Source organism: Anolis sagrei, chromosome 13 (genome assembly GCF_037176765.1).
Source record: "Anolis sagrei isolate rAnoSag1 chromosome 13, rAnoSag1.mat, whole genome shotgun sequence".
NCBI classification, from domain to species: domain Eukaryota; kingdom Metazoa; phylum Chordata; class Lepidosauria; order Squamata; family Dactyloidae; genus Anolis; species Anolis sagrei.
The window spans coordinates 5,380,863-5,408,427 of record NC_090033.1 but is presented as its reverse complement, the minus strand read 5'-3'; the positions used below and the strand labels follow the sequence as shown (position 1 = coordinate 5,408,427).

At 46.6% G+C, this 27,565-nt stretch overlaps 1 protein-coding gene across 1 annotated transcript; it reads left to right on the top strand.

Moving 5' to 3' along the window:
- The first annotated feature begins 402 nt into the window (after positions 1-402).
- MXRA8 (matrix remodeling associated 8) lies at positions 403-27,565 on the top strand. Its single transcript, XM_060758961.2, has 10 exons — positions 403-833; positions 8,334-8,357; positions 8,479-8,778; positions 9,946-10,047; positions 11,691-12,149; positions 21,141-21,299; positions 22,595-22,625; positions 24,275-24,351; positions 24,436-24,513; positions 26,451-27,565. Exons 1-10 carry the CDS (start codon positions 785-787, stop codon positions 26,474-26,476), a joined length of 1,305 nt encoding a protein of 434 aa, XP_060614944.2. The 5' UTR covers positions 403-784; the 3' UTR covers positions 26,477-27,565.

Genomic DNA, 27,565 nt, shown 5'->3' with positions numbered 1-27,565 from the left:
TGTTCAACCATTTCAAAGCTCCCTGCTTGAGTGGTGATGGCGTGATCGTCAGCCTAGATGAAATTCTCTGTTCATTCTGGCAGTGGCTGATCAGAAAGGACGTTTGCAGAAAGGAGGAAAGAAATGGGAGAAAAGAGAGGGGAAAGGAGGATTAGAGCTTTGTAGAGCTTCTGCTCAACCATTTCAAAGCTCCTTGCTTGAGTGGTGATGGTGTGATCGTCAGCATAGATGAAACTCTTTGTCCCTTCTGGCAATGGATGATCAGAAAGGATGTGTGCTGAAAGGAGGAAAGAAATGGAGAAAAGAGAGAGAAAACACCCAAGGAGGAGCTGGGAGAGGGAAGAAAAAAAATAACAAACCCAGAAACGAGGCAGACATCTGGCGGAGAGTCAAGGCAAAGAGAGAACAGCTGGATTTTGTCAATGCCCCAGAAAATTAATACCATCCCCAGAAGGGAGGAGGTTGTTTTTGGAACTGGGAGCTTTCGGAGGCCGGCGAAAACCAGACTTTTTTTTTGCTAGTCTTGCATCAAAAGCAACTTGGGAAGGGAAGGGTCAGAGAGAACTAGTGTGATGTTGGAGGAAAGTTAGAGAAAGAGGGAGAGAGAGAGAGAAGGCGAGGAGTTAATAAACTTGTAGCAAGGGGTCGGATCCTTGCAAGTCCATGTTTTTTTGGGCTGTAAACGGATGAGATCATCAGTATTTTCAAGCAAAGGAAGGCGAGGAGAAGGAAAAGCAGCCTTTGGGGAAGGAAAGGAGAAGGAGAAGAGGACGAGGCAGGATCCATGGAGTTGTCCACCCGGTGCCTTTGGGCTCTGCTGTTGTTTCTCCAAGGTAAGGCGACCAGGGGCGGTTCATCCATTACGCAAAGTAAGCAGTCGCGGTATAGTTGATGTTGCCCAGGGGTGCTCTTGAGGCGCTCTTGGGGGAAAATAGACCTAAACATATGCGAATTGTAGTTACTGGGATGTATAGTTCACCTAGAATCAAAGAGCATTCTGAACTCCACCAATGATGGAATTGAACCAAATATGGCACACAGAACTCCCACAACGAACAGTTGGGCCGGCTTTGCACCCAACACAAGGCCGACGTTGACGGTATTGGACTTTCGTTTGGATAGAACAAGAGCATGTTATGTAAGGCTTCCAATATGCTCTGCTTGGACAGGTTGGCTCTTTGGGAGAGTTGGGAAAGCACAAGACTGGACACACAAAAAATGTGCAAAAAACCTGGGGGAATCCTTTGTTGGGAGGTGCTTCGCCCACATCTGTGGCAAGCATCCATAGAGGTGGTGAGGTCTGTTGGAAGCAAATGTGAGTGTTGGAGTTGGCCACCTTGATTGGTATTGAATGGTGTTGCAGCTTCAAAGACTTGTTGGGTCCTGCCTGGGGGAATCCTTTGTTGGGAGGTGCTTCGACCACGTCTATGGCACGCAACCTCAGAGGTGGTGAGGTCTATTGGAATCAAGTGTGAGTGTTGGAGTTGGCCACCTTGATTAGCATTGAATGGCGTTGCAGCTTCAAAGCCTGGTTGTGTCCTTTCTGGGGGAATCCTTTGTTGGGAGGTACTTCACCCACATCTGTGGCAAGCATCCTCAGAGGTGGTGAGGTCTGTTGGAAGCAAGTGTGAGTGTTGGAATTGGCTACCTTGATTAGCATTGAATGGCGTTGCAGTTTCAAAGCCTGGTTGCGTCCTGCCTGGAGGAATCCTTTGATGGGAGGTGCTTCACCCACGTCTATGGCAGGCATCCCCAGAGGTGGTGAGGTGTGTTGGAAGCGAGTGTGAGTGTTGGAATTGGCCACCTTGATTAGCATTGAACGGCGTTGCAGCTTCAAAGCCTGGTTGTGTCCTGCCTGGGGGAATCCTTTGTTGCTTCGCTCACATCTATGGCAGGCATCCTCAGAGGTTGTGAGGTGTGTTGGAGGCAAATGTGAGTGTTTGAATTGGCCACCTTGATTAGCATTGAATGGTGTTACAGCTTCAATGCCTAGTTGTGTCCTGCCTGGGGAAATCCTTTGTTGGGAGGTGCTTCGCCCACATCTATGGCAGGCATCCTCAGAGGTGGAGAGGTCTGTTGGAAGCAAATGTGAGTGTTGGAGTTGGCCACCTTGATTAGCATTGAATGACGTTGCAGCTTCAAAGCCTGGTTGTGTCCTGCCTGGGGGAATCCTTTGTTGGGATGTGTTAGCTGGCTCTGATTGTTTCCTGTCTGGAATTCCCCTGTTGCTCCTTTAAAATAATAATAATAATAATAATAATAATAATAATAATAATAATGTATTGTTGAAGTCTTTCATGGCCGGAATCACTGGCTTGCGGTGAGTTTTCTGGGCTGTAATGCCATGCTCTAGAAGCATTCTCTCCTGACGTTTCTCCCACATCAAAATAATTTAATAATAATAATAATAATAATAATAATGTATTGTCGAAGGCTTTCATGGCCGGAATCACTGGCTTGCTGTGAGTTTTCCGGACTGTAATGCCATGCTCTAGAAGCATTCTCTCCTGACGTTTCTCCCACATCAAAATAATTTAATAATAATAATAATAATAATAATAATAATAATAATAATGTATTGTCGAAGGCTTTCATGGCCAGAATCACTGGCTTGCTGTGAGTTTTCTGGGCTGTCATGCCATGCTCCAGAAGCATTCCCTCCTGATGTTTCTCCCACAGGCATCCTCAGAGGTGGTGAAGTCTGTTGGAAACTAGGAAAATGGGGTTTATATATATCTGTGGAAAATAGACCTTGCCATTTGGGAATTGTAGTTTCTGGGATTTACAGTCACCTACAATCAAAGAGCATCCTGAACCCCACCAACAATGCACGTGAAGCAAACTTGGTATACAGAACTCCCAAGACCAACAGAAAATACTGGAAGGGTTTGGTGGGCATTGACCTTGAGTTTGGGAATTGTAGTTCATGTACATCCAGAGAGCACTGTGGACTCAAACAATGATGGATCCGGACCAAACTTGGCACGAATACTCAATATGCCCAAATGTGAACACTGGTGGAGTTTGGGGAAAATAGACCTTGCCATTTGGGAGTTGTAGTTGCTGGGATTTATAGTTCAACTACAATCAAAGATCATTCTTAACCCCACCAATTGAAGTGAACCAGACTTGGCATACAGATCTCTCAAGACCAACAGAACACACTGGAAGGGTTTTGTGGGCTTTGACCTTGAGTTTGGGAGCTGTAGTTCATCTACATCCAGAGAGCACTATGGGCTCAAATAATGATGGATCTAGACCAAACTTGGCACGGATACTCAATATGCCCAAATGTGAACACTGGTGGAGTTTGGGGAAAATAGACCTTGCCATTTGGGAGTTGTAGTTGCTGGGATTTATAGTTCACCTACAATCAAAGAGCATTCTGAACCGCACCAGTGATAGAATTGGGCCAAACCTCCCATACAGAACCCCTACGAGCAATAGAAAATAATGTGTTTTCTGGTGGTCTTTGGCAACCCCTCTGAAACCCCCCTCGGGTCCCAACCCCCAAGTTGAGGAACACTGTTCTATATTCACCCTAGAATGACGTTCAAACTGCACGATATAGCGGTCCAGATTGAGCCCACGTGAACACCAGTTTTGCCCTTTTTGGTAATTTTCCACTGACGTTGGATCCATTTGCAAAAGCTCCTTGAAAAACAGTAACTAAAAGGTAGTGGAAAATATCGAGCGGAGGATAAACAGCATTTGCTGCTTGGTACACAAAAATTGGAAAGACCCAGATCTCTAGTTTGTGCGTCCCAATTCACGAGGGGAAGAGGTGGCAACCACCCAGCGGGATCGATGCTCTGGTTGTTGCTTTGCTAAAATCCAGGAAATACTCTGGTATAAGGTAGAGAAATGAAGGCATTCTGAGCCCTTAGTTACTCCTTCTTTGCTGCAAGAGTATAACCTTGGCATGAAGATTATTTTGCTGCTGGCGTTATTATGCAAACAGGAAACACAAAATCGTTTCCTGATCTGCTTCAGATGATCCTAGGAAACATCTCGGAGTCTCCAGTGAGGATTAAAAAGGCATCTACGAGGGTTGAATGAAAAGCCATGCCTCCACCTTCGTAACTCCTCAACAGATGGCTGTACTGGTATGCGGCAGGTACTGGCTTGTTCAGTAGACTCTCCTCTACAGTTCCATTTTGGCAGGAAACCTTAGCATTGAACAGTTGTGTTGTTAAAGTGAAAAGTAAGCTTCCACCTTTGTAACTCCTCAACAGATGGCTGTACTGGTATGCAGCAGGTACTGGCTTGTTCAGTAGACTCTCCTCTACAGTTCCATTTCGGCGGGAAGCCTTAGCATAGAACGGTTGTGTTGTTAAAGTGCGAAGTATGGAACCCTGCGCAGACAGTCGGTGAATGTGACTTAAGCAATGTGCAGTCATTGCTTTCTTGACAGCAGAAGGTGTCACCTCAACATCTTTAAACTTACTTGCCCAACGTTGCACACTACTCACATCAACACAATCACCACAAACGGCTTGCATTCTCTGATGAATCTCCTTTGGGGTGTCAAGAATTTAATCTACTGAACAAGCCACAGGTGCTGGTGGGAAGCTTTAGCATTGAATGGACCTTCGTAACTCCTTAACAGATGGCAGTACTGTAATGCAGCAGGTACTGGCTTGTTCAGTAGACTCTCCCCTACAGTTCCATTTTGGCGGGAAGCCTTAGCATTGAATGGACTTTTGTAACTCCTCAACAGATAGCAATACTGGTATGCGGCAGATACTGGCTTGTTCAGTAGACTCTCCCCTACAGTTCCATTTTGGCGGGAAGCCTTAGCACTGAATGGACCTTGGTAACTTCTCAACAGATGGCAAGACTGGTATGCCGCAGGTACTGGCTTGTTGAGTAGACTCTCCTCTACAGTCCCATTTTGGCGAGAAGCCTTAGCATTGAACGGTTGTGTTGTTAAAGTGCAAGGTATGGAACCCTGCGCAGACGGTTGGTCAATGCGACTTAAGCAACGTGCAGTCACTGAATTCCTGACCGCAGATGACCGCAGATGTCACCCCAAAGGACATTCATCAGAGAAAAGAAGCTATTTATAGTGATTGTGTTGATGTGAGTACTGTGTGTCGTTGGGCGAGTAAATTTAAAGATGAGGTGGGAACATCTGACTTACATGACAAAAAAATAGTTGGATGTCGTGTGACAGCAACCACCGAGTTTCAGAAGCAAAAGGTTGCCAGATTGATTTAGGACGATCATCATATCACTCGGAGAGAAATTTCAAGCGTATTCGGCACTCCACAAGAATGTGTGGGTCACATTATTGCTTTGCTTGGCCATCGGAAGATCTGTGCACGATGGGTACCCAGGATGAGAGAACTGGGAGATGCTGGAAACAGAGTGTTGACTTCTTCTGTGATGGCTTCAGAAAACTTGTTCATCGTTGGCAGAAATGTATCCAATTGTCTGGTGATTATGTGGGAAAGTGAATCGTGGTAATTAAAGAGCACATTCTAAGGATCATTTTTGTGTTTGGTTTATTAAAATATTCCCATCTAAACCCAAGTAACAAAGGTCGAGGCATTACTTTTCATTCAATCCTCATCGTTCGACACCACTTTGGACGGCCATGGCTCCATGCGATGGAATCCTGGGAGTTCTTGTTTTGCAGCGAAACGTCAGGAGAGAATGCTTCTGGAACACGGCCATACAGCTCGGAAAACTCACAACAATCCAGTGATTCTGGCCACGAAAGCCTTCGACAACACAAAGAGGGAAGCAGTTAAAATGCCAATACAAAACGAAATGGAAGAAGAGGCATGTCGAACTCGAAATCCAATCTCTTTCTGGGGACCGTACTCTAAAAATAACGATCCCAAAAGCTGTGGTCGGCACTTGAATCTGAGTCCTGGGTGGTCTTTATCACACAGCAGGTAAATCCAGCCCCATAAAAGGCGAATCCGTGTTTAATGCTATTCATAGCTTGGGGAGCGTGTGGTTCGGCACATCTGGTTGAGTTTCCTGCTTTCGGGAAAGGCAGCCAAACGCCTTTTCAATTGACTTGCCAGCGACTCGACGCATGGAATCTGGAAGGGAAGCCATGTTCTTTGCATTGGGGACCAGAGGCCAAAAAGGGTGATGCCAGAAGTGCCATGTTCTCCAAATTAGGGGCCATGTGTATATTGAATTGAACCAAACCAGGGGGATATTTACAAGGGTGGAATGAAAAGTAATGCCTCCACCTTCCTTACTTGGGTTTGGATGGGAATATTTTAATAAATCAAATGCAGAAATAATCCTTAGAATGTGCTTCCCGACAAAATGGAACTGTAGAGGAGAGTCTACTGAACAAGCCAGTACCTGCCGCACACCAGTACTGCTATCTGTTGAGGAGTTACGAAGGTGGAGGCATTACTTTTTCTGCTAAGGCTTCCTGCCACAATGGAACTGTAGAGGAGAGTCTGCTGAACAAGCCAGTATCTGCCGCATACCAGTACTGCCATCTGTTGAGGAGTTACGAAGGTGGAGGCATTACTTTTTCTGCTAAGGCTTCCTGCCACAATGGAACTGTAGAGGAGAGTCTGCTGAACAAGCCAGTAGCTGCTGCATACCAGTACTGCCATCTGTTGAGGAGTTACGAAGGTGGAGGCATTACTTTTTCTGCTAAGGCTTCCTGCCACAATGGAACTGTAGAGGAGAGTCTACTGAACAAGCCAGTCCCTGCCGCATACCAGTACTGCCATCTGTTGAGGAGTTACGAAGGTGGAGGCATTACTTTTTCTGCTAAGGCTTCCTGCCAACATGGAACTGTAGAGGAGAGTCTACTGAACAAGCCAGTACCTGCCGCATACCAGTTCTGCCATCTGTTGAGGAGTTACGAAGGTGGAGGCATTACTTTTCATTCAACCCTCGTATTGGGTAATTACAATTCCCCAGCCCTGCATTTGCCAAGACCTCAAGACCATTCAAGCTCAAGCTTGGGATCTCTTCCAATGTGGTCTCTTCGTATTGGAAGAGTTCTTCCTAATGTCCAGGTGGAATCTCCTTTCTTGTAGTTTGAAGCCTTTGTTCCATTGCGTCCTAGTCTCCAGGGCAGCAGAAAACAAGCTTACTCTCTCCTCTCTATGATTTCCCTTCACATCTTGATCCACGGCCCTCATCATCTCCTCTCAGCCTTCTTTTCTGCAGGCTAAACATGCCCAGCTCTTTTAGCCACTCCTCATAGGGCTTGCTATTCGAACATGAATCCATAAATTAAAAGAACCCCCCCCCCCCCAAAAAAAAAACCAGGAGCTTTTTCCAAGGCAAATCCTTACAGGAGCAAAGACATGAACCAGACAGGAAACTTGAATCATGAACTTGAGAACAGGGACAGGAAAAGCATCCTTTAGCAACATTGTCTCCTCTGAGTCACTTGAAGCCCAACAACTTAATTTAAGCCCATCCAAGCACCCATAACATCATGGCGAACACACCTGGACTTCAAGGCCTTCCATGGATTTTGTGAGGCTATTTGGTCTGTGTTGTACTGCCTCTGTGTTGTACTCCCTCCTTTCTCAGGCCTAATCTCGTATCCCGGGAAAACTCCCCATCAGCCCGAGGAATTTCACTTTCCCCTATTTCCAAGCACCCATGACATCATGGCAAACACACCTGGACCTCAAGGCCTTCCATGGATTTTGTGAGGCTATTTAGTCTGTGTTGTACTCCCTCTGTGTTTTCCTCCCTCCTTTCTCAGGCCTAATCTCGTATCCCAGGAAAACTCCCCATCAGCCTGAGGAATTTCGCTTTCCCCTATTTCCAAGCACCCATGACATCATGGCAAACACACCTGGACTTCAAGGCCCTCCATGGATTTAGTGAAGCTATTTAGTCTGTGTTTTACTCCCTCTGCATTTTACTCCCTCCTTTCTCAGGCCTAATCTCGTATCCCGGGAAAACTCCCCATCAGCCCGAGGAATTTCGCTTTCCCCTATTTCCAAGCACCCATGACATCATGGCAAACACACCTGGACTTCAAAGCCTTCCATGGATTTAGTGAGGCTATTTAGTCTGTGTTGTACTCCCTCTGCGTTTTACTCCCTCCTTTCTCAGGCCTAATCTGGTATCCTGGGAAAACTCTCCATCTGCCCAAGAAATTTCATTTCCTCCTATTTCTTCTGCCTCGGCCTCATCTGCGTGCAGTTCTCTGCGATCTGAGGCCTGCAATTCTTTCATTTTGAAACTCATCATCCCCCTCACCCTCTGACAAATCCTCAGACGCTTGTTGTGCTACAACAGAAATAACGAGAGGCTTTTCTTTTAGCAGGTCATTCTAGTCACATTCAGTTGCCTAATATTTTTGCCTTGTTTTTCTCTTTCAGACTCGGTGGTTCAACCTTATTCAGGTAAGTAATACTAACACTACTTTTGAAAGCATGTCACTTGTAATCCTTATGAGATCCTAGGATGTAGGCCATCATCCTGATTGCTGTTCCTCATGTGCCCCTCTCTCCCTTCCACTTGTAGTCCCTGCAGATGCCTCTAATCTGGAGAGCGTTGTGGTGTCAGTCCTGAATGTCACGGCCAAGGCGGGCTCCCGAACTGTCCTCTCTTGCAAGAGCTACCGTATGGTGTGGACGCAGGATCGACTGAACGACCGCCAGCGTGTAGTCCATTGGGACCTCTACCGGAGCCAAATTGGGGCAGAGAGGCTCTGTGACATGTACTCTGCGGGCGACCAGCGAGTCTACAGCACCTACAACCAAGGGCGGATCTCCATGACTGAGAATGCATTTGTGGATGGCAACTTCTCATTGGTGGTCAAAGGTACCTGTTGTATGTTAGCCTGTGATTGTGTCTGATGGTCATGATGGAAAGGTTTTGATGGGATTGGGGATGAAGGGTTGCTTGGGCCTGAGCTAAGATCAGAAGAGAGGTCTGAACTGTTTCAGGAAGATTCACAAGGCCACATTCCTGGGAAAGACCTTTCGCCGCTTTTCTCAGAGCAACTTTCTGAAAATGATGCCGAGACTTATTTGCCAGATGCAGGAGTTAATGAGGGAGAGGATAGTGAAACCTTGGACAGAAAGTGAGTTTTAGTAAACAGAAGCAGAGCTTTCAGTGTCTGAGGTGATCAAATTATCTGCAGGAAAAGAAAGATAACAAACCGTTATCTAGTGGGAAAGTCAAAAAGAATGCTTTCCTTTCAGTTTTGGGTTATGGAAAAGGTTTATAATGATTCATTAGAGAGAGTTGCCTCAGTTGAGGCAACGTTGTTATTTTATCATGGTTTTGCTCTCAAATGCTCTGAGTTTCATGTACCAAGTTTTTGCCAAGCTTATGTTTTGCCTATGGGATTTTCCTGCTGTTTTGTTTCATGTCAAAAAGAATGCTTTCCTTTCAGTTTTGGGTTCTGGAAAGGGTTTATAATGATTCATTAGAGAGAGTTGCCTCAGTTGAGGCAACACTGTTATTTTATCATGGTTTTTCTCTCAAATGCTCTGAGTTTCATGTACCAAGTTTTTTGCCAAGCTTAAGTTTTGCCTATGAGATTTTCCTGCTGTTTTGTTTCATGGTTTTAAGTGCCTTGCTTCATGGATTTCTATGTACTAATGGATCTTGTTTCCCTTTGGATTTTGGACTTTTAATGTTTTGCTATTTTTTCTGCTTTGCTGCCATATATTCTACAATAAACTACTTGCTGATTTTACTAAGTTGGTGTGGTATTTAAGGCCAGAGGTGTTCCTGCTCTGGTGAATGACAATACCAGGGGTTAGAGTGACCTAGAACCATAGAATCTTCAAGTTGGAAGAGACCATAAGGTCATCCATTCCAACCCCCAGCTATTCAGGAATACACCACCCAAGCTCTCCCAAGAGATGGCCGTCTAGTCTAGACACCTGAACCTCATTCCTAGTTCTGTGATTATATTATCTCAAAACTAATGTTCACTTCTCCCCTCCCTTTGTGTCCCCCGCACCTTATTCCATCCAGACCTTGCTGAGAGCGACCAAGGCATTTATTCTTGCAGTCTCCACCACCATTATTGCCATTTGTACGAAACGGTGCAAGTACAGCTCACTGTCACCAAAAGACGTAAGTTTATATATAAGGGGCAGGAGGGAGGGACACTTATGTACTTGTGTGCCGGGTATTTTGCAGTATTTGGATTTGCTCGTTGTTGCTCCCTTGCGTGTTTCTCTTTTGCTGCGTCAAACACACTGATGCGAAGTGGCCTTTTAAGTGCGCAGAAGAGCAGAGCAAATGAATGGCCAGGGGATTATACTTAAGATGTTTGTGGTCAGGGGAGCATTTCCTGTCTTGAGGCTGCTGAAAAAGAAAGGGATTTTGTATGCAAAACGAAGCTCTGAACTCCTGGGTTTTTGAGGATAGATCCAGAGTCGGGGAAATGTTCTTATATTTATTTATTTGTACCCCACTTTTCTTTCGGGACTGAGGTCCAAAGCGACTCACAACCTAAAAACCAGAACAAGGTTTCCATAACACAAAGGAAGTTCTTTATACTTCCTTCTTTGCTTCCACGCTGGGCTTCTTTCTCAGGCAGATTAACAGCTTCACTCTCATAGAGCCCTCTTTCACACCAAAGTTACACAGGAGCTTCACACAGTAGCTTTTTACACACAGTAGCCTTCACACACTGGGGTCTTCACACACCAGGGCCTTCAACGTGGGGTTTCTCTCACAGAAGCTTCTCACACCAGGCCTTCTCCTACTGAAGCCTACTAACACAGAGGCCTACCTCACACTGAGGCCTTTCTCCCACTGAAGCCTTCTCACACACTGAGGGCTCTCTCAGACTGAGGTCTCTCTCACACACTGAGGCGAACCAACACTAATGGCTTCTCATACTAAGGCCTACAGGCACACCGAGGCCTTTCTCCCACTGAAGCCTTCTCACACACTGAGGGCTCTCTCAGACTGAGGCCTCTCTCACACACTGAGGCGAACCAACACTGATGGCTTCTCATACCAAGGTCTACAGGCACACTGAGGCCTTTCTCCCACTGAAGCCTTCTCACACACTGAGGGCTCTCTCAGACTGAGGCCTCTCTCACAAACTGAGATGAACCAACACTGAGACCGTCTCATACTGAGGCTTTCTCACACACTGAGGCGAACAAACACTGATGGCTTCTCATACCAAGGTCTACAGGCACACTGAGGCCTTTCTCTTACTGAAGTCTTCTCACACACTGAGCGCTCTCTCAGACTGAGGCCTCTCTCACAAACTGAGATGAACCAACACTGAGACCTTCTCATACTGAGGTTTTCTCACACACTGAGGGCTATCTCAGACCGATGCATCCCTCACACTGAGGTGAATTAACACCAAGGCCCTCTCATACAGAGGCCTACTAACACACTGAAGCCCTTTTCCCACAGAGAGCTCTCACAGACTGAGGTCTGCTAACTCTGAGGGCTACCTCAGACTGAGGTCTATGAAGCTACAGTCACACCTGCTCATATTGAATTGCAGCTCGTTGTATCCATTTGACCCTTTCAGTGCTTGACTCTCATTTTCGTAATTAAAAATACAAATTAATTAGGTTAATTTTTAACATTTCTGACAATATGAACAGCCTGTGGGAAGCCCTTGAAGTCCAGGTGTGATCGCCATGATGTCATGGGAAGTAAAGTCACTCAGGACTGGTTTGCTTTGGTGAAATTGTCCACCGTTGTGTCGAATGCGGTCTCTTCTGACCCACTTGTTTCTTTAGCCAGAGAAGTGCAAGAGTATTGGGACGGGGAGAAACCGGTGATGGTGGCCCTGAAAGGCAGCACCGCCGTCCTCCCCTGCATCAACCGGAACCAAGTCTGGACCGAGCGGCATGACGAGGAGGACCAGCAAGTGGTCCACTGGGACCGCCAGCCGCCGGGAGTGCCTCACGACCGAGCTGACCGCCTCATCGACCTCTATGCCTCGGGAGAAGGGCGTTCCTATGGGCCTCTCTTCATGCGGCAGAAGATGAACATCACCGAGAAGGCCTTTGCCCTGGGCGACTTCTCCCTGAGGATCTCCGGTTTGGAAGTGGCCGACGAAGGCATCTACTCCTGCCACCTCCACCACCACTATTGCGGCCTCCATGAACGCAGGATCTTTCAGGTCTCGGTTGTGGAGCCAGAACCAGAAAGGAAGGTGGTGGTCAACATCACCCGCTCCAGTCCACCGGTTGCAGGTAGGTAGCCCCCTCTTTTCTCCTCCCTTCTCCTCTTTCTGCCTCTTGTCTTTTCTCATCTTATCTCTTTTTGTCTTTTTCTTCTCTTGTCTTTTTTTTCCTTGTCTTCTCGCCTTTCTTCTGGTATTTTCCCTCTTCTTGTCTTTCCTCCTCTCTTCACTTTTTCTCTCTCATCTTTTCTCTTCTCCTCTTTTCTAATCTCTTATTGTCTTTCCTTCTCTCCTCTCTCATCTTTCCTTTTCTCCTCCCTTATCCTCTTTTCTTGTATTTCCTCCTCTCCTCTCTCATCTTTCCTTTTCCTCCTCTCTCTTCTTCTTTTCTCCTTTCTTCTCTTCTCCTCTCCCATAATCTCTTCTTGTCTTTCCTCCTCTCCTTTGTCATCTTTTTGCTCCTCTCCTCTCTTCTCCTGTCTTCTCATCTCTTCTTGTCTTTCCTCCTCTCTTCCCTTCTTCTCTCTCATCTTTTCTCTTCTCCTCCCTTCTCATCTCTTCTTGTCTTTCCTCCTCTCTTCTCTCATCTTTCCTTTTCTCCTCTCTTCTCATCTTTTCTTGTCTTTCCTCCTCTCCTCTCCCATCTTTCCTTTTCTCCTCTCTCTTCTTCTTTTCTCATTTCTTCTCTTCTCATCTCATCTCTTCTTGTCTTTCCTCCTCTCCTTTGTCTTCTTTTTTCTCCTCTCCTCTCTTCTCCTGTCTTCTCATCTCTTCTTGTCTTTCCTCCTCTCCTCTCTCCTGTCCCCTTTCATCTTTTCTCCTCTCCTCTCTCATCTCTTCTTGTCTTTCCTCCTCTCCTCTCCTCTCTTCTAATCTCTTCTTGTCTTTCCTCCTCCCCTTTGTCATCTTTTTTCTCCTCTCCTCTCTCCTCTTCTCCTGTCTTCTGATCTCTTGTCTTTCCTCCTCTCCTCTCTCCTCTCTCATCTTTTCTTTTCTCATCTCTACTTGTCTTTCTTCCTCTACTCTCAAATCTTGTCTTTTCTCCTCTTTTCTCTTCTCTTCTCTTCTCTTCTCTTTTCTCCTCTCCTCTCTCATCTTTTCTCCTCTCCTCTCCTCTCTCATCTTTTCTTTTCTCCTCTCCTCTCTCTTCTTTTCTCCTCTTTTCTCTTCTCCTCTCTTCATGTCTTTCATCCTCTCCTCTCTCAACTCTTCTCTTCTCTTCTCCTCCCTTCTTGGTGGGGAGTATGGTGTTTGGGGAGGATATTGGCAGGACTCTTGGACATGTTCATGGTGCTCGCTATAACCTGAAATGTCTTCAGAGGGAGGGCCATTGGTGGCTCCTCAGCACTGTGGGTTAAAGTTGTTTGTGAAAGTGGGAGCCTGTCTGTGGAAGAGGGAATCAGCAGGTTTCCCCTGTAATAGGCAGTAAGAGCACCTCAAGCTTTGGAGAGCTTCTGTTCAACCATTTCAAAGCTCCCTCCTTGGGTGGTGATGGCACGATCGTCAGCATAGATGAAACTCTCTATCCCTTCTGGCATTGGCTGGTCATTTGTGTCAATGTTAAACATTGATGGAGCAAGCTGCTTTTCCTTGTAATAGGCAATAAGAGCACCTCAAGCTTTTGAGAGCTTCTGTTCAACCATTTAAAGCCCCCTACTTGGGCAGTGATGGCACGATTGTCAGCATAGATGAAACTCTTTATCCCTTCTGGCAGTGTCTGATCAGAAGGGATGTTTGCAGAAAGGAAGAGATAAATGGGAGAAAAGAGACAGTAAACACCGAAGGAGGATTAGAGCTTCGAAGAGCTTCTGTTCAACCATGTCAAAGTCCCCTGATTGGGTGGTGATGGCACGATCGTCAGCACAGATGAAACTCTTTTTGCTTCTGGCAGTGGCTGATCATTTGTGTAAATGTTAAACATTGATTGGAGCAAGCTGGTTTTCCCTGTAATAGGCAGTAAGAGCACCTCAAACTTCGAAGAGCTTCTGTTCAACCATTTCAAAGCTCCCTGCTTGGGTGGTGATGGTGCGATCATCAGCATAGATGAAACTCTCTGTCCCTTCTGGCAGTGGCTGATCATTTGTGTAAATGTTAAACATTGATGGTGCAAGCTAGTTTTCCCCATAATAGGCAGTAAGTGCACCTCAAGCTTTGGAGAGCTTCTGTTCAATCGTTTCAAAGCTCCCCGCTTGAGCAGTGATGGCATGATCGTCAGCATAGATGCAACTCTTCCGTTTTCTTCCCTTCCCTTCTGGAAGTGGCTGATCATTAAACATTGCAGCGACTGACGTAAGCTGAGGACAAAGGGGGAGGAAAGGAGAGAATCTGGGACATCTAATAAGCAGATAAAAAAAATATTATAGGCAACAGATTCATTGGGAGTCTTTGTCCCAAACTGGGCAGTTTGCAGAGCCAGGTCCCAATTCACAATCCAGACCTTGACCTTAAAGCAGAGGAAACGGGCAAGAAGGACACCCACACTGGAATGCATTTCAGCTGGAACAGGAAATTGGACCGAATTCCTTCAACGCGATGACTACTGGATTGCTGTGTATATATATTTTCCCGCTGTGAGCGAAGGCTGGAGCGGAGCAGAAACTAGCTCAAGGAGAACTTGCTGAATCGGTGGAAACCATAGTGAGATATAGACCTCACGAAGCCCTCAAAGTTCAGAGACCAGGCTCTTTGGGTGGAAAAACCCTCCCCAGATGCATGCGAAAGCTTCTCTCCGGGATCTTCTGCCTCCTGGGCCCAGCTCCAAGGCTGGAACCGCTCTTGTTTTCGCTTCCCCTGCCGTCGGAGTTCACTCTTGATCTCTCAGCAGAAGGTTCTCCTCGGCAATGACAACAGCTCGCCATCTGTTCCTGGTTAGGAGTTGTTTGCATTTCCCGACGACGACGACGTGGAAAGGAACACTGATTGCAGATAGACAACCAATGGTTGGCGTCTCTGCCTCAGAGTGTTGTAGACTCTCCTTCTCTGGAGGATTTCAAGCCAAGGCTGGGTGGCCATCTGCTGGGAGGGTTGAATTGTGCTTTCCTGCATGGCCATTGTGGTTTCTTCCAACTCTATGACAGCAAAGTGAAATCAGTGGTCCCTTGGGCTCTTTGCTCAGGCCCTCCTCTCTCTCATCATCCCATCCTTCCTTCCCTCTTTCCTTCCTCCTTCCCTCCCTCCCTCCCTTCCATCTCTCCCCCTTCCTCCTTCTCTCCTTCCTTCCCTTTCATCCTTTCGTTCTCCCGTTTCTCCCTTCTTCCCCCTCCCTCTTTCTCCTTCCTTCCTTCCTTCCTTCCTTCCTTCCTTCCTTCCTTCCTTCCTTCCTTCCCTTTTGTCTTTCCTTATCTCTTCCCTCCCTTCCCTCACTTCCCTCCCTTCCTTCCATCTTTCTCTTCCTTCCTTCCTTCCTTCCTTCCTTCCTTCCTTCCTTCCTTCCCTCCCTCCCTCTTTCCTCCCTCTTTCCTTCCCTCCATTCTCTTCCACCCTTCCTTCCACCCTTCCTTCCTTCCTTCCCTTTTTCCTGCCTCCGTTCCGTATCTCGCCCTTTCTCCCTATCTTTCCTTCCCTTCCACCCTTTCATCCTTTCATTCTCCCTTCTTCCCCCTCCCTCTTTTTCCTTCCTTCTCTCCTTCCTTCCTTCCCTTTTGTCTTTCCTTATCTCTTCCCTCCCTTCCCTCAATTCCCTCCCTTCCATCTTTCCCTTCCTTCCTTCCTTCCTTCCTTCCTTCCTTCCTTCCTTCCTTCCCTCCCTCCCTCCCTCTCTCTTTCCTTCCTCTTTCCTTCCCTCCCTTCATTCTCTTCTACCCTTCCTTCCACCCTTCCTTCCTTCCTTCCTTCCTTCCTTTCTCTCTATCTCCTTCCTTCCCTTCCACCCTTTCATCCTTTCATCCTCCTATTTATCCCATTTCTCCCTTCTTCTCCCTCCCTCTTTCTCCTTCCTTCCTTCCTTCCTTCCTTCCTTCCTTCCTTCCTTCCCTCCATTCTCTTCCATACGAAACAATGGCTTCAAACTACAAGGGAGGAGATTCCATCTGAACATGAGGAAGAACTTCCTGACTGTGAGAGCCGTTCAGCAGTGGAACTCTCTGCCCCGGAGTGTGGTGGAGGCTCTTCTTTGGAAGCTTTTAAACAGATTCTGGATGGCCATCTGTCAGGGATGCTTTGAATGCAATATTCCTGCTTCTTGGCAGAATGGGGTTGGACTGGATGGCCCATGAGGTCTCTTCCAACTCTTTGATTCTATGATTCTATGATTCCACCCTTTCTTCCTTCCTTCCTTCCCTTTTTCCTTCCTCCTTCTCTCCCTCCCTCCCTCCCTTCCTTACCTCCCTCTTTCTTCCTCTCCTTCCCTTCCACCCTTTCATCCTTCCCCCTTTCCTCCCTCCCTCCTTCCTTCCTTCTCTCTCTTTCTCCTTCCTTCCTTCCCTTTTGTCTTTCTTTATCTCTTCCCTCCCTTCCATCAATTCCCTCCCTCCCTTCCATCCTTCTCGTCCCCTCTTCCTTTCCTCTTTCCTTCCTCTTTCCTTCCCTCCCTCCATTCTCTTCCACCCTTCCTTCCCTTTTTCCTTCTTCCTTCTCTCCCTCCCTTACCTCTGTTTTTCTCCCCCCCCCTTTCATCCTTCCCCCTTTCCTCCCTCCTTCCTTCTCTCTTTCCCCTTCCTTTTTTCCTTCCCCCTTTCCTCCCTCCTTCCCTCTTCCTTTTTCTTTCCTTCTTTCTTTCCCTTCCTCCTCTTCCTCTTCTCTTTCGGAGGCAGAAAGGGAGAGACGGGAAATGTTTGGATCCCAAAGGGGTTCAGTGTGAGAGACCTCAGTATGAGAACGCCTCAATGTTAGTAGGCCTCAGTGTGAGGTAAGCCTCAGTGTGCACAGATCCCAAAAGGTTTGGCTGTGGTCAGGATGAGATGAAAGACGGGAGAGAAAAGGTGTCTCCATTAGACCCTGCGTTGCCTCCTCCTGATATAGAATCCTAGAATCCTCAGTGTGTGAGGTGTGTGTTGACAGGAAACATTTGGACCCCAAAGGGGTTCAGTGTGAGAGGTCTCAGTGTGAGAATGCATCAGTGTTAGGAGACCTCAGTGTGAGAGAAGGTGTACATGGACGGGAAACATTTGGACCCCAAAGGGGTTCAGTGTGAGAGGTCTCAGTGTGAGAATGCATTAGTGTTAGTAGACCTCAGTGTGAGAGAAGGTGTACATGGACGGGAAACATTTGGATCCCAAAGGGGTTCAGTGTGAGAGGTCTCAGTGTGAGAATGCATCAGTGTTAGTAGACCTCAGTGTGAGAGAAGGTGTACATGGTCAGGAAACATTTGGACCTCAAAGGATTCGGTGTGAGAGGTCTCAGTGTGAGAATGCATCAGTGTTAGTAGACCTCAGTGTGAGAGAAGGTGTACACGGACAGGAAACATTTGGACCCCAAAGGGGTTCAGTGTGAGAGGTCTCAGTGTGAGAATGCATCAGGTGTACATGGACGGGAAACATTTGGACCCCAAAGAGGTTCAGTGTGAGAGGTCTCAGTGTGAGAATGCATCAGTGTTAGTAGACCTCAGTGTGAGAGAAGGTGTACATGGATGGGAAACATTTGGACCCCAAAGGGGTTCAGTGTGAGAGGTCTCAGTGTGAGAATGCATCAGTGTTAGTAGGTCTCAGTGTGAGAGAAGGTGTACATGGACGGGAAACATTTGGACCCCAAAGGGGTTCAGTGTGAGAGGTCTCAGTGTGAGAATGCATCAGTGTTAGTAGACCTCAGTGTGAGAGAAGGTGTACATGGTCAGGAAACATTTGGACCTCAAAGGATTCGGTGTGAGAGGTCTCAGTGTGAGAATGCATCAGTGTTAGTAGACCTCAGTGTGAGAGAAGGTGTACATGGACAGGAAACGTTTGGACCCCAAAGGGGTTCAGTGTGAGAGGTCTCAGTGTGAGAATGCATCAGTGTTAGTAGGTCTCAGTGTGAGAGAAGGTGTACATGGACGGGAAACATTTGGACCCCAAAGGGGTTCAGTGTGAGAGGTTTCAGTGTGAGAATGCATCAGTGTTAGTAGGTCTCAGTGTGAGAGAAGGTGTACATGGACGGGAAACATTTGGACCCCAAAGGGGTTCAGTGTGAGAGGTCTAAGTGTGAGAATGCATCAGTGTTAGTAGACCTCAGTGTGAGAGAAGGTGTACATGGACGGGAAACATTTGGACCCCAAAGGGGTTCAGTGTGAGAGGTCTCAGTGTGAGAATGCATCAGTGTTAGTAGACCTCAGTGTGAGAGAAGGTGTAGATGGACGGGAAACATTTGGACCCCAAAGGGGTTCAGTGTGAGAGGTCTCAGTGTGAGAATGCATCAGTGTTAGTAGACCTCAGTGTGAGAGAAGGTGTAGATGGACGGGAAACATTTGGACCCTAAAGGGGTTCAGTGTGATAGGTCTCAGTGTGAGAATGCATCAGTGTTAGTAGGTCTCAGTGTGAGAGAAGGTGTACATGGACGGGAAACATTTGGACCTCAAAGGATTCAGTGTGAGAGGTCTCAGTGTGAGAATGCATCAGTGTTAGTAGACCTCAGTGTGAGAGAAGATGTACATGGACGGGAAACATTTGGACCCCAAAGGGGTTCAGTGTGAGAGGCCTCAGTGTGAGAATGCATCAGTGTTAGTAGGTCTCAGTGTGAGAGAAGGTGTACATGGACGGGAAACATTTGGACCTCAAAGGATTCAGTGTGAGAGGTCTCAGTGTGAGAATGCATCAGTGTTAGTAGACCTCAGTGTGAGAGAAGGTGTACATGGACGGGAAACATTTGGACCCCAAAGGGGTTCAGTGTGAGAAGTCTCAGTGTGAGAATGCATCAGTGTTAGTAGACCTCAGTGTGAGAGGTGTACATGGACAGGAAACATTTGGACCTCAAGGGATTCGGTGTGAGAGGCCACAGTATGAGAACTGTGCAAGGAGGGGGCTTGGGGAGGAGCCCCTCCCTCCCGGCCCACCATATGGCCCCCAAGTTAGAAAGTTTGCCCATGCTTTCTTGAAGCCGTGAAAAACTGTGAGACAAATGTTATTTGAAGCCTGGCCTTCCCCTTTGCTTTCTCCTCGGCCTCAAAGGTTTCTTTCCCTTTCCCTGAAGTCAAAGAAAACAAACCCACGCTGCCTTTGATCGGGATTTGTCTCGCCCCTTGAAGATTGCAATATGGCTCGAGATCGACGAAAAATACACATTCCACACTTGGCGAGGCAGTCTGTGTTTTTCTCTGCTGGCCCGACACACAAAAGCTGCTCCACCCTGCAAAGGAATGAATTCCTGGCTTTACTGACAGCGTTTGTGTGTGTGTGTGTGTCTAGTGGAGCTCGTCTGATTCTATTGGAGTCAATGGGTGGTGCAGAAAGGGCAGCTTTTCACCTGCGCATCAAGCAGATACTCCTTCTTTTCGAGCCAAATTGATTCTAGGAATGTGACGGGGTGTCACATCAAGGTGTGCACTGGGTTTTCAAAGGAAGTGTAAGTTGGGTTGCTGTGAGTTTTCCTGGCTGTAAAACCGTGTTCCAGAAGCATTCTCTCCTGACGTTTTGCCCACATCTATGGCAGGCATCCTCAGACATTGTGAGGTCTGTTGGAAACTAGGCAAGTGGGTGGGAGAAAGAACTCTTGTCTGTTTGGTGCAATTGGCCACCATGAATAGATTGAATATCCTTGCAGCTTCAAAGCATGGCTGCTTCCTGCCTGGGAGAATCCTTTGTTGGGAGGTGCTAGCTGACCTTGATTGTTTCCTGTCTGGAATTCCCATTTGCCCCCAGACAGAAAGTAGCCAGGCTTTGAAGATTCAAGGCCATTCAATTCTAATCAAGGTGGCCAATGGCAACATTCACACCTGCCTCAAATTGACAAGAGGTGGGGCTTCTCTCATAATGATGCACTTTCTCACACCAGGTCTTCACACACTGAGGCCTACTTACACTGAGGCCTGCCTCACACTGAAGCCTTTCTCACACCGATGCCCTCTCACACTGAGGCGTTAGATGCTCAATGGCAACATTCACACCTGCCTCAAACAGACAAGAGTTGGGACTTCTCTCACAATGAGGCACTCTCACACCAGGCCTTCACACACTGAGGCCTACCTCACACTGAGGCCTTTCTCACACTGAGGCCCTCTCACATTGCGATTCATCCATCCATTCTCAAACAAAAAAGAATTGGAGCTTCTCTCACAATGAGGCACTCTCACACACCAGGCCTTCACACACTGAGGCCTACGTCACACTGAAGCCTTTCTCACACTGAGGCCCTCTGAGATGTTAGGTGGCCAATGGCAACATTCACACCTGCCTCAAACAGACAAGAGTTGGGACTTCTCTCACAATGACGTGTTCTCGCACACTAGGCCCTCACAGACTGAGGCCTACTAACAATGAGGTCTTTCTCACACTGAGGCCCTCTCACACTGAGATGTTAAGTGGCCAATGGCAACATTCTCACCCTACCTCACACTGAGGCCTTTCTCACACTGAGGCCCTCTCACATTGCGATTCATCCATCCATCCTCAAACAAACAAGAATTGGGGCTTCTCTCACAATGAGGCACTATCACACCAGGCCTTCACACACTGAGGCCTACCTCACACTGAGGCCTTTCTCACACGGAGGCCATCTCACATTGCGATATTAGGTGGCCAATGGCAACATTCACACCTGCCTCAAACAGACAAGAGTTGGGGCTTCTCTCACAATGAGGCGCTCTCCCACACCAGGCCTTCACACACCGAGGCCTACTAACACTGAGGCCTACCTCACACTAAGGCCTTTCTCACACTGAGGCCCTCTCACACTGAGGCATTAGACTGTGATCTCCCTCACACTGAGGCAAACTAACCCTGAGGCCTTCTCATACAGAGGCCTCCTAACACACTGGGGCCCTTCTCCCACAGAGACCTCTCACAGACTGAAGCTACTAAGCTATAGGCACGCCTGCTTATATTGAACTGCAGTATTTTCAGAGTCATTGCATCCATGTAACCCTTCCCGTGCTTGACTCACATTTTTGTAACTAATATTTCTGACAGTCTTCTCTTTCCTGCTTTTCCCAATCCAGACCCAAATGCAGGGCACAGCCACAATGTCATCAACGTCATCATTCCGGATAGCCGGGCCCATTTCTTCCACCAGCTGAGCTACATCCTGCCGATGCTGTTGCTCTTCATCCTGCTCCTGATCCTTGTGGTTCTCATCACTCACAAACACCGGAGGAGAGGTGGGTCTTTGGACAATGGCTGCATCTCGCACCATGAGAAATGTACAGTACGACACTTAGGCCATGAAAATGAAATTTACAGATAGAGGACGGGTGACACCTGGTTGAAAGGGATCTAGGTGTCCTAGTAGATCACAAGCTGAGTATGAACCAACAGTGTGCTACGACAGCTAAAAAGGACTTGGAAACAATTAACAACTTCAGCAAAGCTTTGGAGAGCTTCTGTTCAACTATCTGAAAGCTCCCTGTTTGAGCGGTGATGGCATGATCATCAGCATAGATGAAACACTCTGTCCCTTCTGGCAGTGGCTGGTCATTTGCGTAAGCAAGCACACTCTCCTTAGGTCTTAGAAGCAATTTTCAGCAAAGCTTTGGAGAGCTTCTGTTCAACTATTTGAAAGCTCCCTGCTTGAGCGGTGATGGCGTGATCGTCAGCATAGATGAAACTCTTTGTCCCTTCTAGCAGTGGCTGGTCATTTGCGTAAATGTTACACATCAGGAGGGCTGAGAAACAGTGATCTAGATCAAGGAAAGTCATAGTCATGGCCTGTTGTGGCTGAGATGTTCCCTGATGTTGAGGATGATGGGATTCAGATTCTTGGCTCTTTTTCTGTGCCTCAGATCTCTGGGCCTGCTTCTAGGTCTTTTTCTGAGGCTCCCACAGACAGTGCAGAGTCAACACAGCGGTTCTCAGAAGAAAAGATTTTTAACGAAGGTGATAGCGAACAGGTGGGGAGGCATTTGCTTAATTCCCACGCTGATACTGAAAGTGCAGAAAGCCTTGATAGTGACCTGACCCGGCAAGCTCGTCTTGATTTGCGGGTCAGGCAGAGTTCTCAGCTGGCCGGCAGACGAGAAGCCAGCTCGGGGAAAGGTCATCGCAATGCTTTCATGTTGGTGGGAGCATAATGTTTTCATGTTAGAAAGGCATTTAGGCTTCTTGCAAACTAAGGGAAAGCATCAGTTCAACATAGCTTATTAGCCTGAAAGCTTCATGGATTACCTTAGCTGGCAAGCAGCATGCTTGGGATTTCTTGCATTGTGATTCTTGGGGCAATTGTCTTTGCTTGTACCTTGTTTTTACCTAAAGATCTTTGGAACTATATTCTGCATTTAACCTAAATCTTTGGAACTTTGCGATGCTTATTCTTCATTTTGACTTGGATTTTTTCCTCAATAAACTATAAAACTACAGCTCTTGTGTGGTGGTGTTTGGAAGCAAGGTGAAGCTTACTCTGAGTTGCAACATGGCACTGTGTTGTAAATACCTAAACCCTCTTTCCTCTTGTTTCTAGGTTTTGAGTACAACGTGAAGAAATATGATGAGTAAGTAGGAACTATCCTGCATGGGAGGATGTCTGGTTTAGATCCTTTTTGGATGCATCTAATTAATGTAATCTCAGCCCTATTTGAACTTCTCTAGCTCGGTGTTTTGGGAATTTGAGAATAGTAGTCTGGGGAGGCACTAGCTCCCTTAGGCAGAGAAGGTGACAGACCTTGTAAAACTGTAAGTCCCAGGAAACGACACGAGAAAGTGTAAATAGATGCCTTCTTGGAATATTGAAATCAATAATAATATACTTTATTTATATTCTGCTTTATCTCCCCGGCAAACAATTAACACAGACAGACAGTACACAAACAGAGGCAAAGGCTTCCCATCTTTTTCCATCTCTGGAGATGAAAGAAGGAAGGGAAGGAGAAAGGAAAAAGAGAAGGAAGGAAAGACAAAAGGGAAGGAAAAATGGAAGGAGAAAGAGGGAGAGAGGGAGGAAAAAGGGAGGGAATGAAGGATGAAAAGGTGGAAGGATGAAAGGAGAAAAAGGGAAGAAAGTAAGGGAGGTAAGGAGGAAAAAAAGAGAAGGAAGGAAAGGCAAAAGGGAGAGAAGGATGAAAGGATGGATGGAAGGAGAAAGAGGGAGAGAGGGAAGGCGAAAGGAAAGAGGGAAGGAAGGAAAGACAAAAGGGGAGGAAGGAAGGATGAAAGAGTGGAAGGAAAGAAGGGAGGGAAGGAGAAAGGAAAAAGAGGAGGAATGGGAGGATAAAGGAAAGACAAAAGGGAAGGAAGAATGGAAGGAGAAAGAAGGAAAGAGGGAAGGAAGGATGAAAGGGTGGAAGGGAAGGATGGAAAGAGAAAGCAGAAGGAAAGTGGAGGAGGGAAGGAGGAAAGAAGGAGAAGGAAGGGCAAAAGGGAGGATGGGAAGGATGGAAGGAGAAAGAGGGAGAGAGGGAAGGAGAAAGGAAAAAGAGAAGGAAGGGAAGGATAAAGGAGAGAGAGAAGGAAGGAAAAATGGAAGGGGAGGAAGGATGGAAGGAGAAAGAGGAAAAGAGGGAGGAAAGAGGGAAGGAAGGATGAAAGGGTGGAAAGGAAGGATGTAAGAAGAAAGAGGGAGGAAAGTGAGGGAAGTAAGGAGGAAGGAAAGAAGGAAGGATAGACAAAAGGGAGGGAAGGACAAAAGGATGGATGGAAGGAAGGGAAGGGAAGGAGGAAGGGAAGAGTGAAGGAAGGACAAAGGGGGAGGAAGGAAAGAAAAAGAGGCAGAGAGGGAAGGAAGGACGAAAGGGTGGAAGGGAAGGAGGAAGGAAGGAAGGGAAGGATAGAATGGTGAGAGAAAGAGGAGAGCCTGGGAAAAGAGCCCAAGGGGGCCACATCCGGCCCCCAGGCCTGGATTTGCCCATACCTGCCTTAGATGCTCTCCCGATTGAATTGCCGGCATGTCCACATGGGCACCTTTTATTACCTCCCCGCCAAAGCGGTACCTATTTATCTACTCACATTACTGTTTTCAAACTGCTAGGTGAGCAGAAGCTGGGCTGACGGTTGGTCGACCTTTTGATTGGCAAGATTTTCAGCAGCTGGTGGTTTTACCCGCTTGTGCTAAAGCCTGGCCCTAATAGACAGTTTCAGAAGGATAGAAACTGGAAATGCATCTTGCTACAAAACCAAAATGGGAACTCTTCCTCTTCTTTTCCAGGAAAGATATCCATCTCAGAGACTTCCCAGTTGATACAACTGATTTGCCCAACTATAAAAATGAAGACATAAGGCTGGGTAAGTGATTAAAGTGTTATTTTTCGTGTCACAACCTCTTGCAGTCCGTGCGGTTCTCTGACCTGGGTTCTCTTTCTTTTCCAGATTACAAGAACAACATTCTGAAGGAGAAGTCGGAACAGAACCGGTTCCTCCCCGCCAAAAACATTGATCTAGATAAAGGTGAGAAGCCGGCAGAGACACCTTTTTCTTCCTCCTCTTCTTTTCCTCTTCCTTCCTTTCCTCCTCTTGTTCTTTCTCCTTCTCCGACTTTCCTTTTTCCTTCTCTTTTTCCTCCATTTTCCTTCTTTCTCTTCTGTTGCACTCCAGGCTAGGAAGCCCTCTGACTTTAAACACCATACATCTGAGCAAAATGCAAGCAGTTTATTGAAGATAATTAAAATCAGTAGCAGTAAAAAGCTATCCATAAAAATAGGTAAATCCAATTAGGTAGAAAAGAAAGAGAGGAACAACAAATCTAGGAAACAGTCCATCAGAGTTCATGACAACAAATACTGGAACTTCCAAGGCAAAACCCCAAAACTTGAGCATGAATCAAACAAGGCACTTCAGCATGGAAATAACAAGGCACTTGATACAAGACTATATCCAAGACAAGGCTTCCAGGGACTTGAGACGACATCTTGACTGAATTCCAACATTGCTTCGTCTGACTACAGATTCTGTACTTGGCACTTTTATCCCCTAATCTACTCAAATCAAATCAAATCATTTATTTCGGTCATTGACCAGCACAGGAAATAGAAGTCACACTTTCATACAAACTTGGTATGTTTGGTAAATTAAAAAACAAAATATAACTGCTGAAGCACAATATGGGTGAGGGAGTGGAAGGGGAAACAGGGTAAAAACATACAATGCCCAGATCCATCAGCAAATTGGAGATTCGGGGAAGAAGATTACTGGACACACAGTTAACTTTTGGGACTAGTCATTCCCTGGCGGATTGTGTATGCTGCTGCACAGAACTTTGCAACCTTGTAGGTTGTAGCTGAATTAGTATCTGCAAGTAGCATGGAGGTATAAAATTGTCCTGGATGGCCTGGGTGCTTGCATAACAGAGGTAAGATAAGCCTGGCACGGGTATCCCTGTAGAACGGGCACTGGAGGAGCACATGTTCTATTGTTTCTACATGACCCGAGTCACAGGGGCAGAGTCTCTCTGGGAAAGGGATCTTCCGGTAGTGCCCTTCGAATACAGCTGATGGGAGAGCATGGCATCGAGCCAGGGTGAAAACCCTTCGATGAATAGGAACCTCAAAGTTTGTTAAATACGCCATAGGGGAGGCAAGATATCTGCTGTCTTCATTGATAAGGAAGGTTGGAACCGAGGCCAGATCTAGTTGTTGCTCTGTGTCTGTGATACATTGCTTTGGCTTGATTGTAATCCATAGAGAATAGTAGACCTGGAGAAAATCCCAATGAGGAGATTTTGGATGCTACCGCCTGCTTCTATGTGGATTGGAAGTCATCCTCCATGGTTAGTGGGGCAAGACCAACGGGTGTAATCTACTCTACATCCCAAGCAGCCAGGAAAGGATTTCTTTTCAGCCTTGAATCTATTATCAGACTCTCCTGCAATCTGGCAGAGCGCCTGAGAGCCTGGTTTGTTTTCCTTTGCAGACTGAAAGCACGTCTGCTATCTACTGGCTCATTAATTTCTGCAGCTGGCCCAGGTGCTGAGCCTTTCTCAGACTCAAAGCCTTGGGAATTCTCTGGTAGTAATTCAGGCCCAGGGAACAGACCATCCTCCCCAAACCCTTCAGGAATGTTCTCATCAGAAAATTGACTTTGAACAGGAATCCCATTGGCATTCCCTGCATCTAGAGCAACCTCATCATTAGACACATGAACCTCATTGTCACTCCCAACATCCAGAGTACCCTGATCATTAGACACAAACACAGACTGAACTCCAACACGCTCCACCTTTTACCCTTCCCCCTTTTCCTTCTTTCCTTCTTCCTCTCTCTACACCTCCTCCTCCTTCTCTTCCTTCTCAACTCTTCAGAGGTGGAAAAAAAACTTCTCACAATATGAGTTCCATCTCAAGCACAAGCTCAAGTCCCGTAACCTTTTCTTTTCCCTTTCCCTTTCAGATTTCCGGAAAGAATACTGTAAATGAGAACGACCACTCCAAGCGACTGGCTGGACCAGAAGCTCCGTTTGGATTTTTTTTTAAGCTTTCTTTTTCTTCTCTTTTTGAAAAAAAAATTGCCACATTTCCAACCACCAGAACTTCTTTGTAGACTTCCTTCCTGTCTTTTTGGGGAGTAAGTCCCAGAGACATCGATAGGCCTTAATTCTGAGTAGGCAGGTACTGAACTGTGCTCTTAAACGTCCTCTTTATTATCCTGCTTCCTTATGTATCCAATGTTGCATTTTTTAATGTTATTATTGAATTATTACCCAAGTCTGGTCACCTTAAGGCAAGCGTGGGCCAACTTTGGCCCTCCAGGTGTTTTGAACTACAACTCCCACAATTCCTAACAGCCTCGGGCTCTTTCCCTTTCCCCTGACGCTTAAGCTTGAGCATTGATGGCCCGATCATCAGCATAGATAAAACTCTTTGACCATTCTGGCAGTGGCTGGTCATTTGTGTAAATGTTAAACATTGATAGAGAAAGCTTCAGAGAGCTTCTCTTCAACCATTTCAAAGCTCCCTGCTTGAGCAGTGATGACATGATCGTTAGCATAGATTAAACACTCTGTTACTTCTGGCAGTGGCTGCTCATTTGTGTAAATGTTAAACATTGATGGTGCAACCTGGTTTTCTCTGTAATAGGTAGTAAGAGCACCTAAAGCTTCAGAGAGCTTCTCTTCAACCATTTCAAAGCTACCTGCTTGAGCAGTGATGACATGATCGTTAGCATAGATGAAACTCTCTGTTACTTCTGGCAGTGGCTGCTCATTTGTGTAAATGTTAAACATTGATGACGCAAGTTAGTGTTCCCTGTAATAGGCAGTAAGAGCACCTAAAAGTTGGAGAGCTTCTGTTCAACCATTTCAAAACTCCCTTCTTGAGTGGTGATGGCACGATCGTCAGCATAGATGAAACTCTCTGTCCCTTCTTCTGACAGTGGCTTATCATTTGTGTAAATCTTAAACACTGATGGATCAAGCTCCGGAGAGCTTTTTTTCAACATTTCAAAGCTCCCTGCTTGGGCAGTGATGGCATGATCGTCAGCATAGATTAAACTCTCTGTGCCTTCTG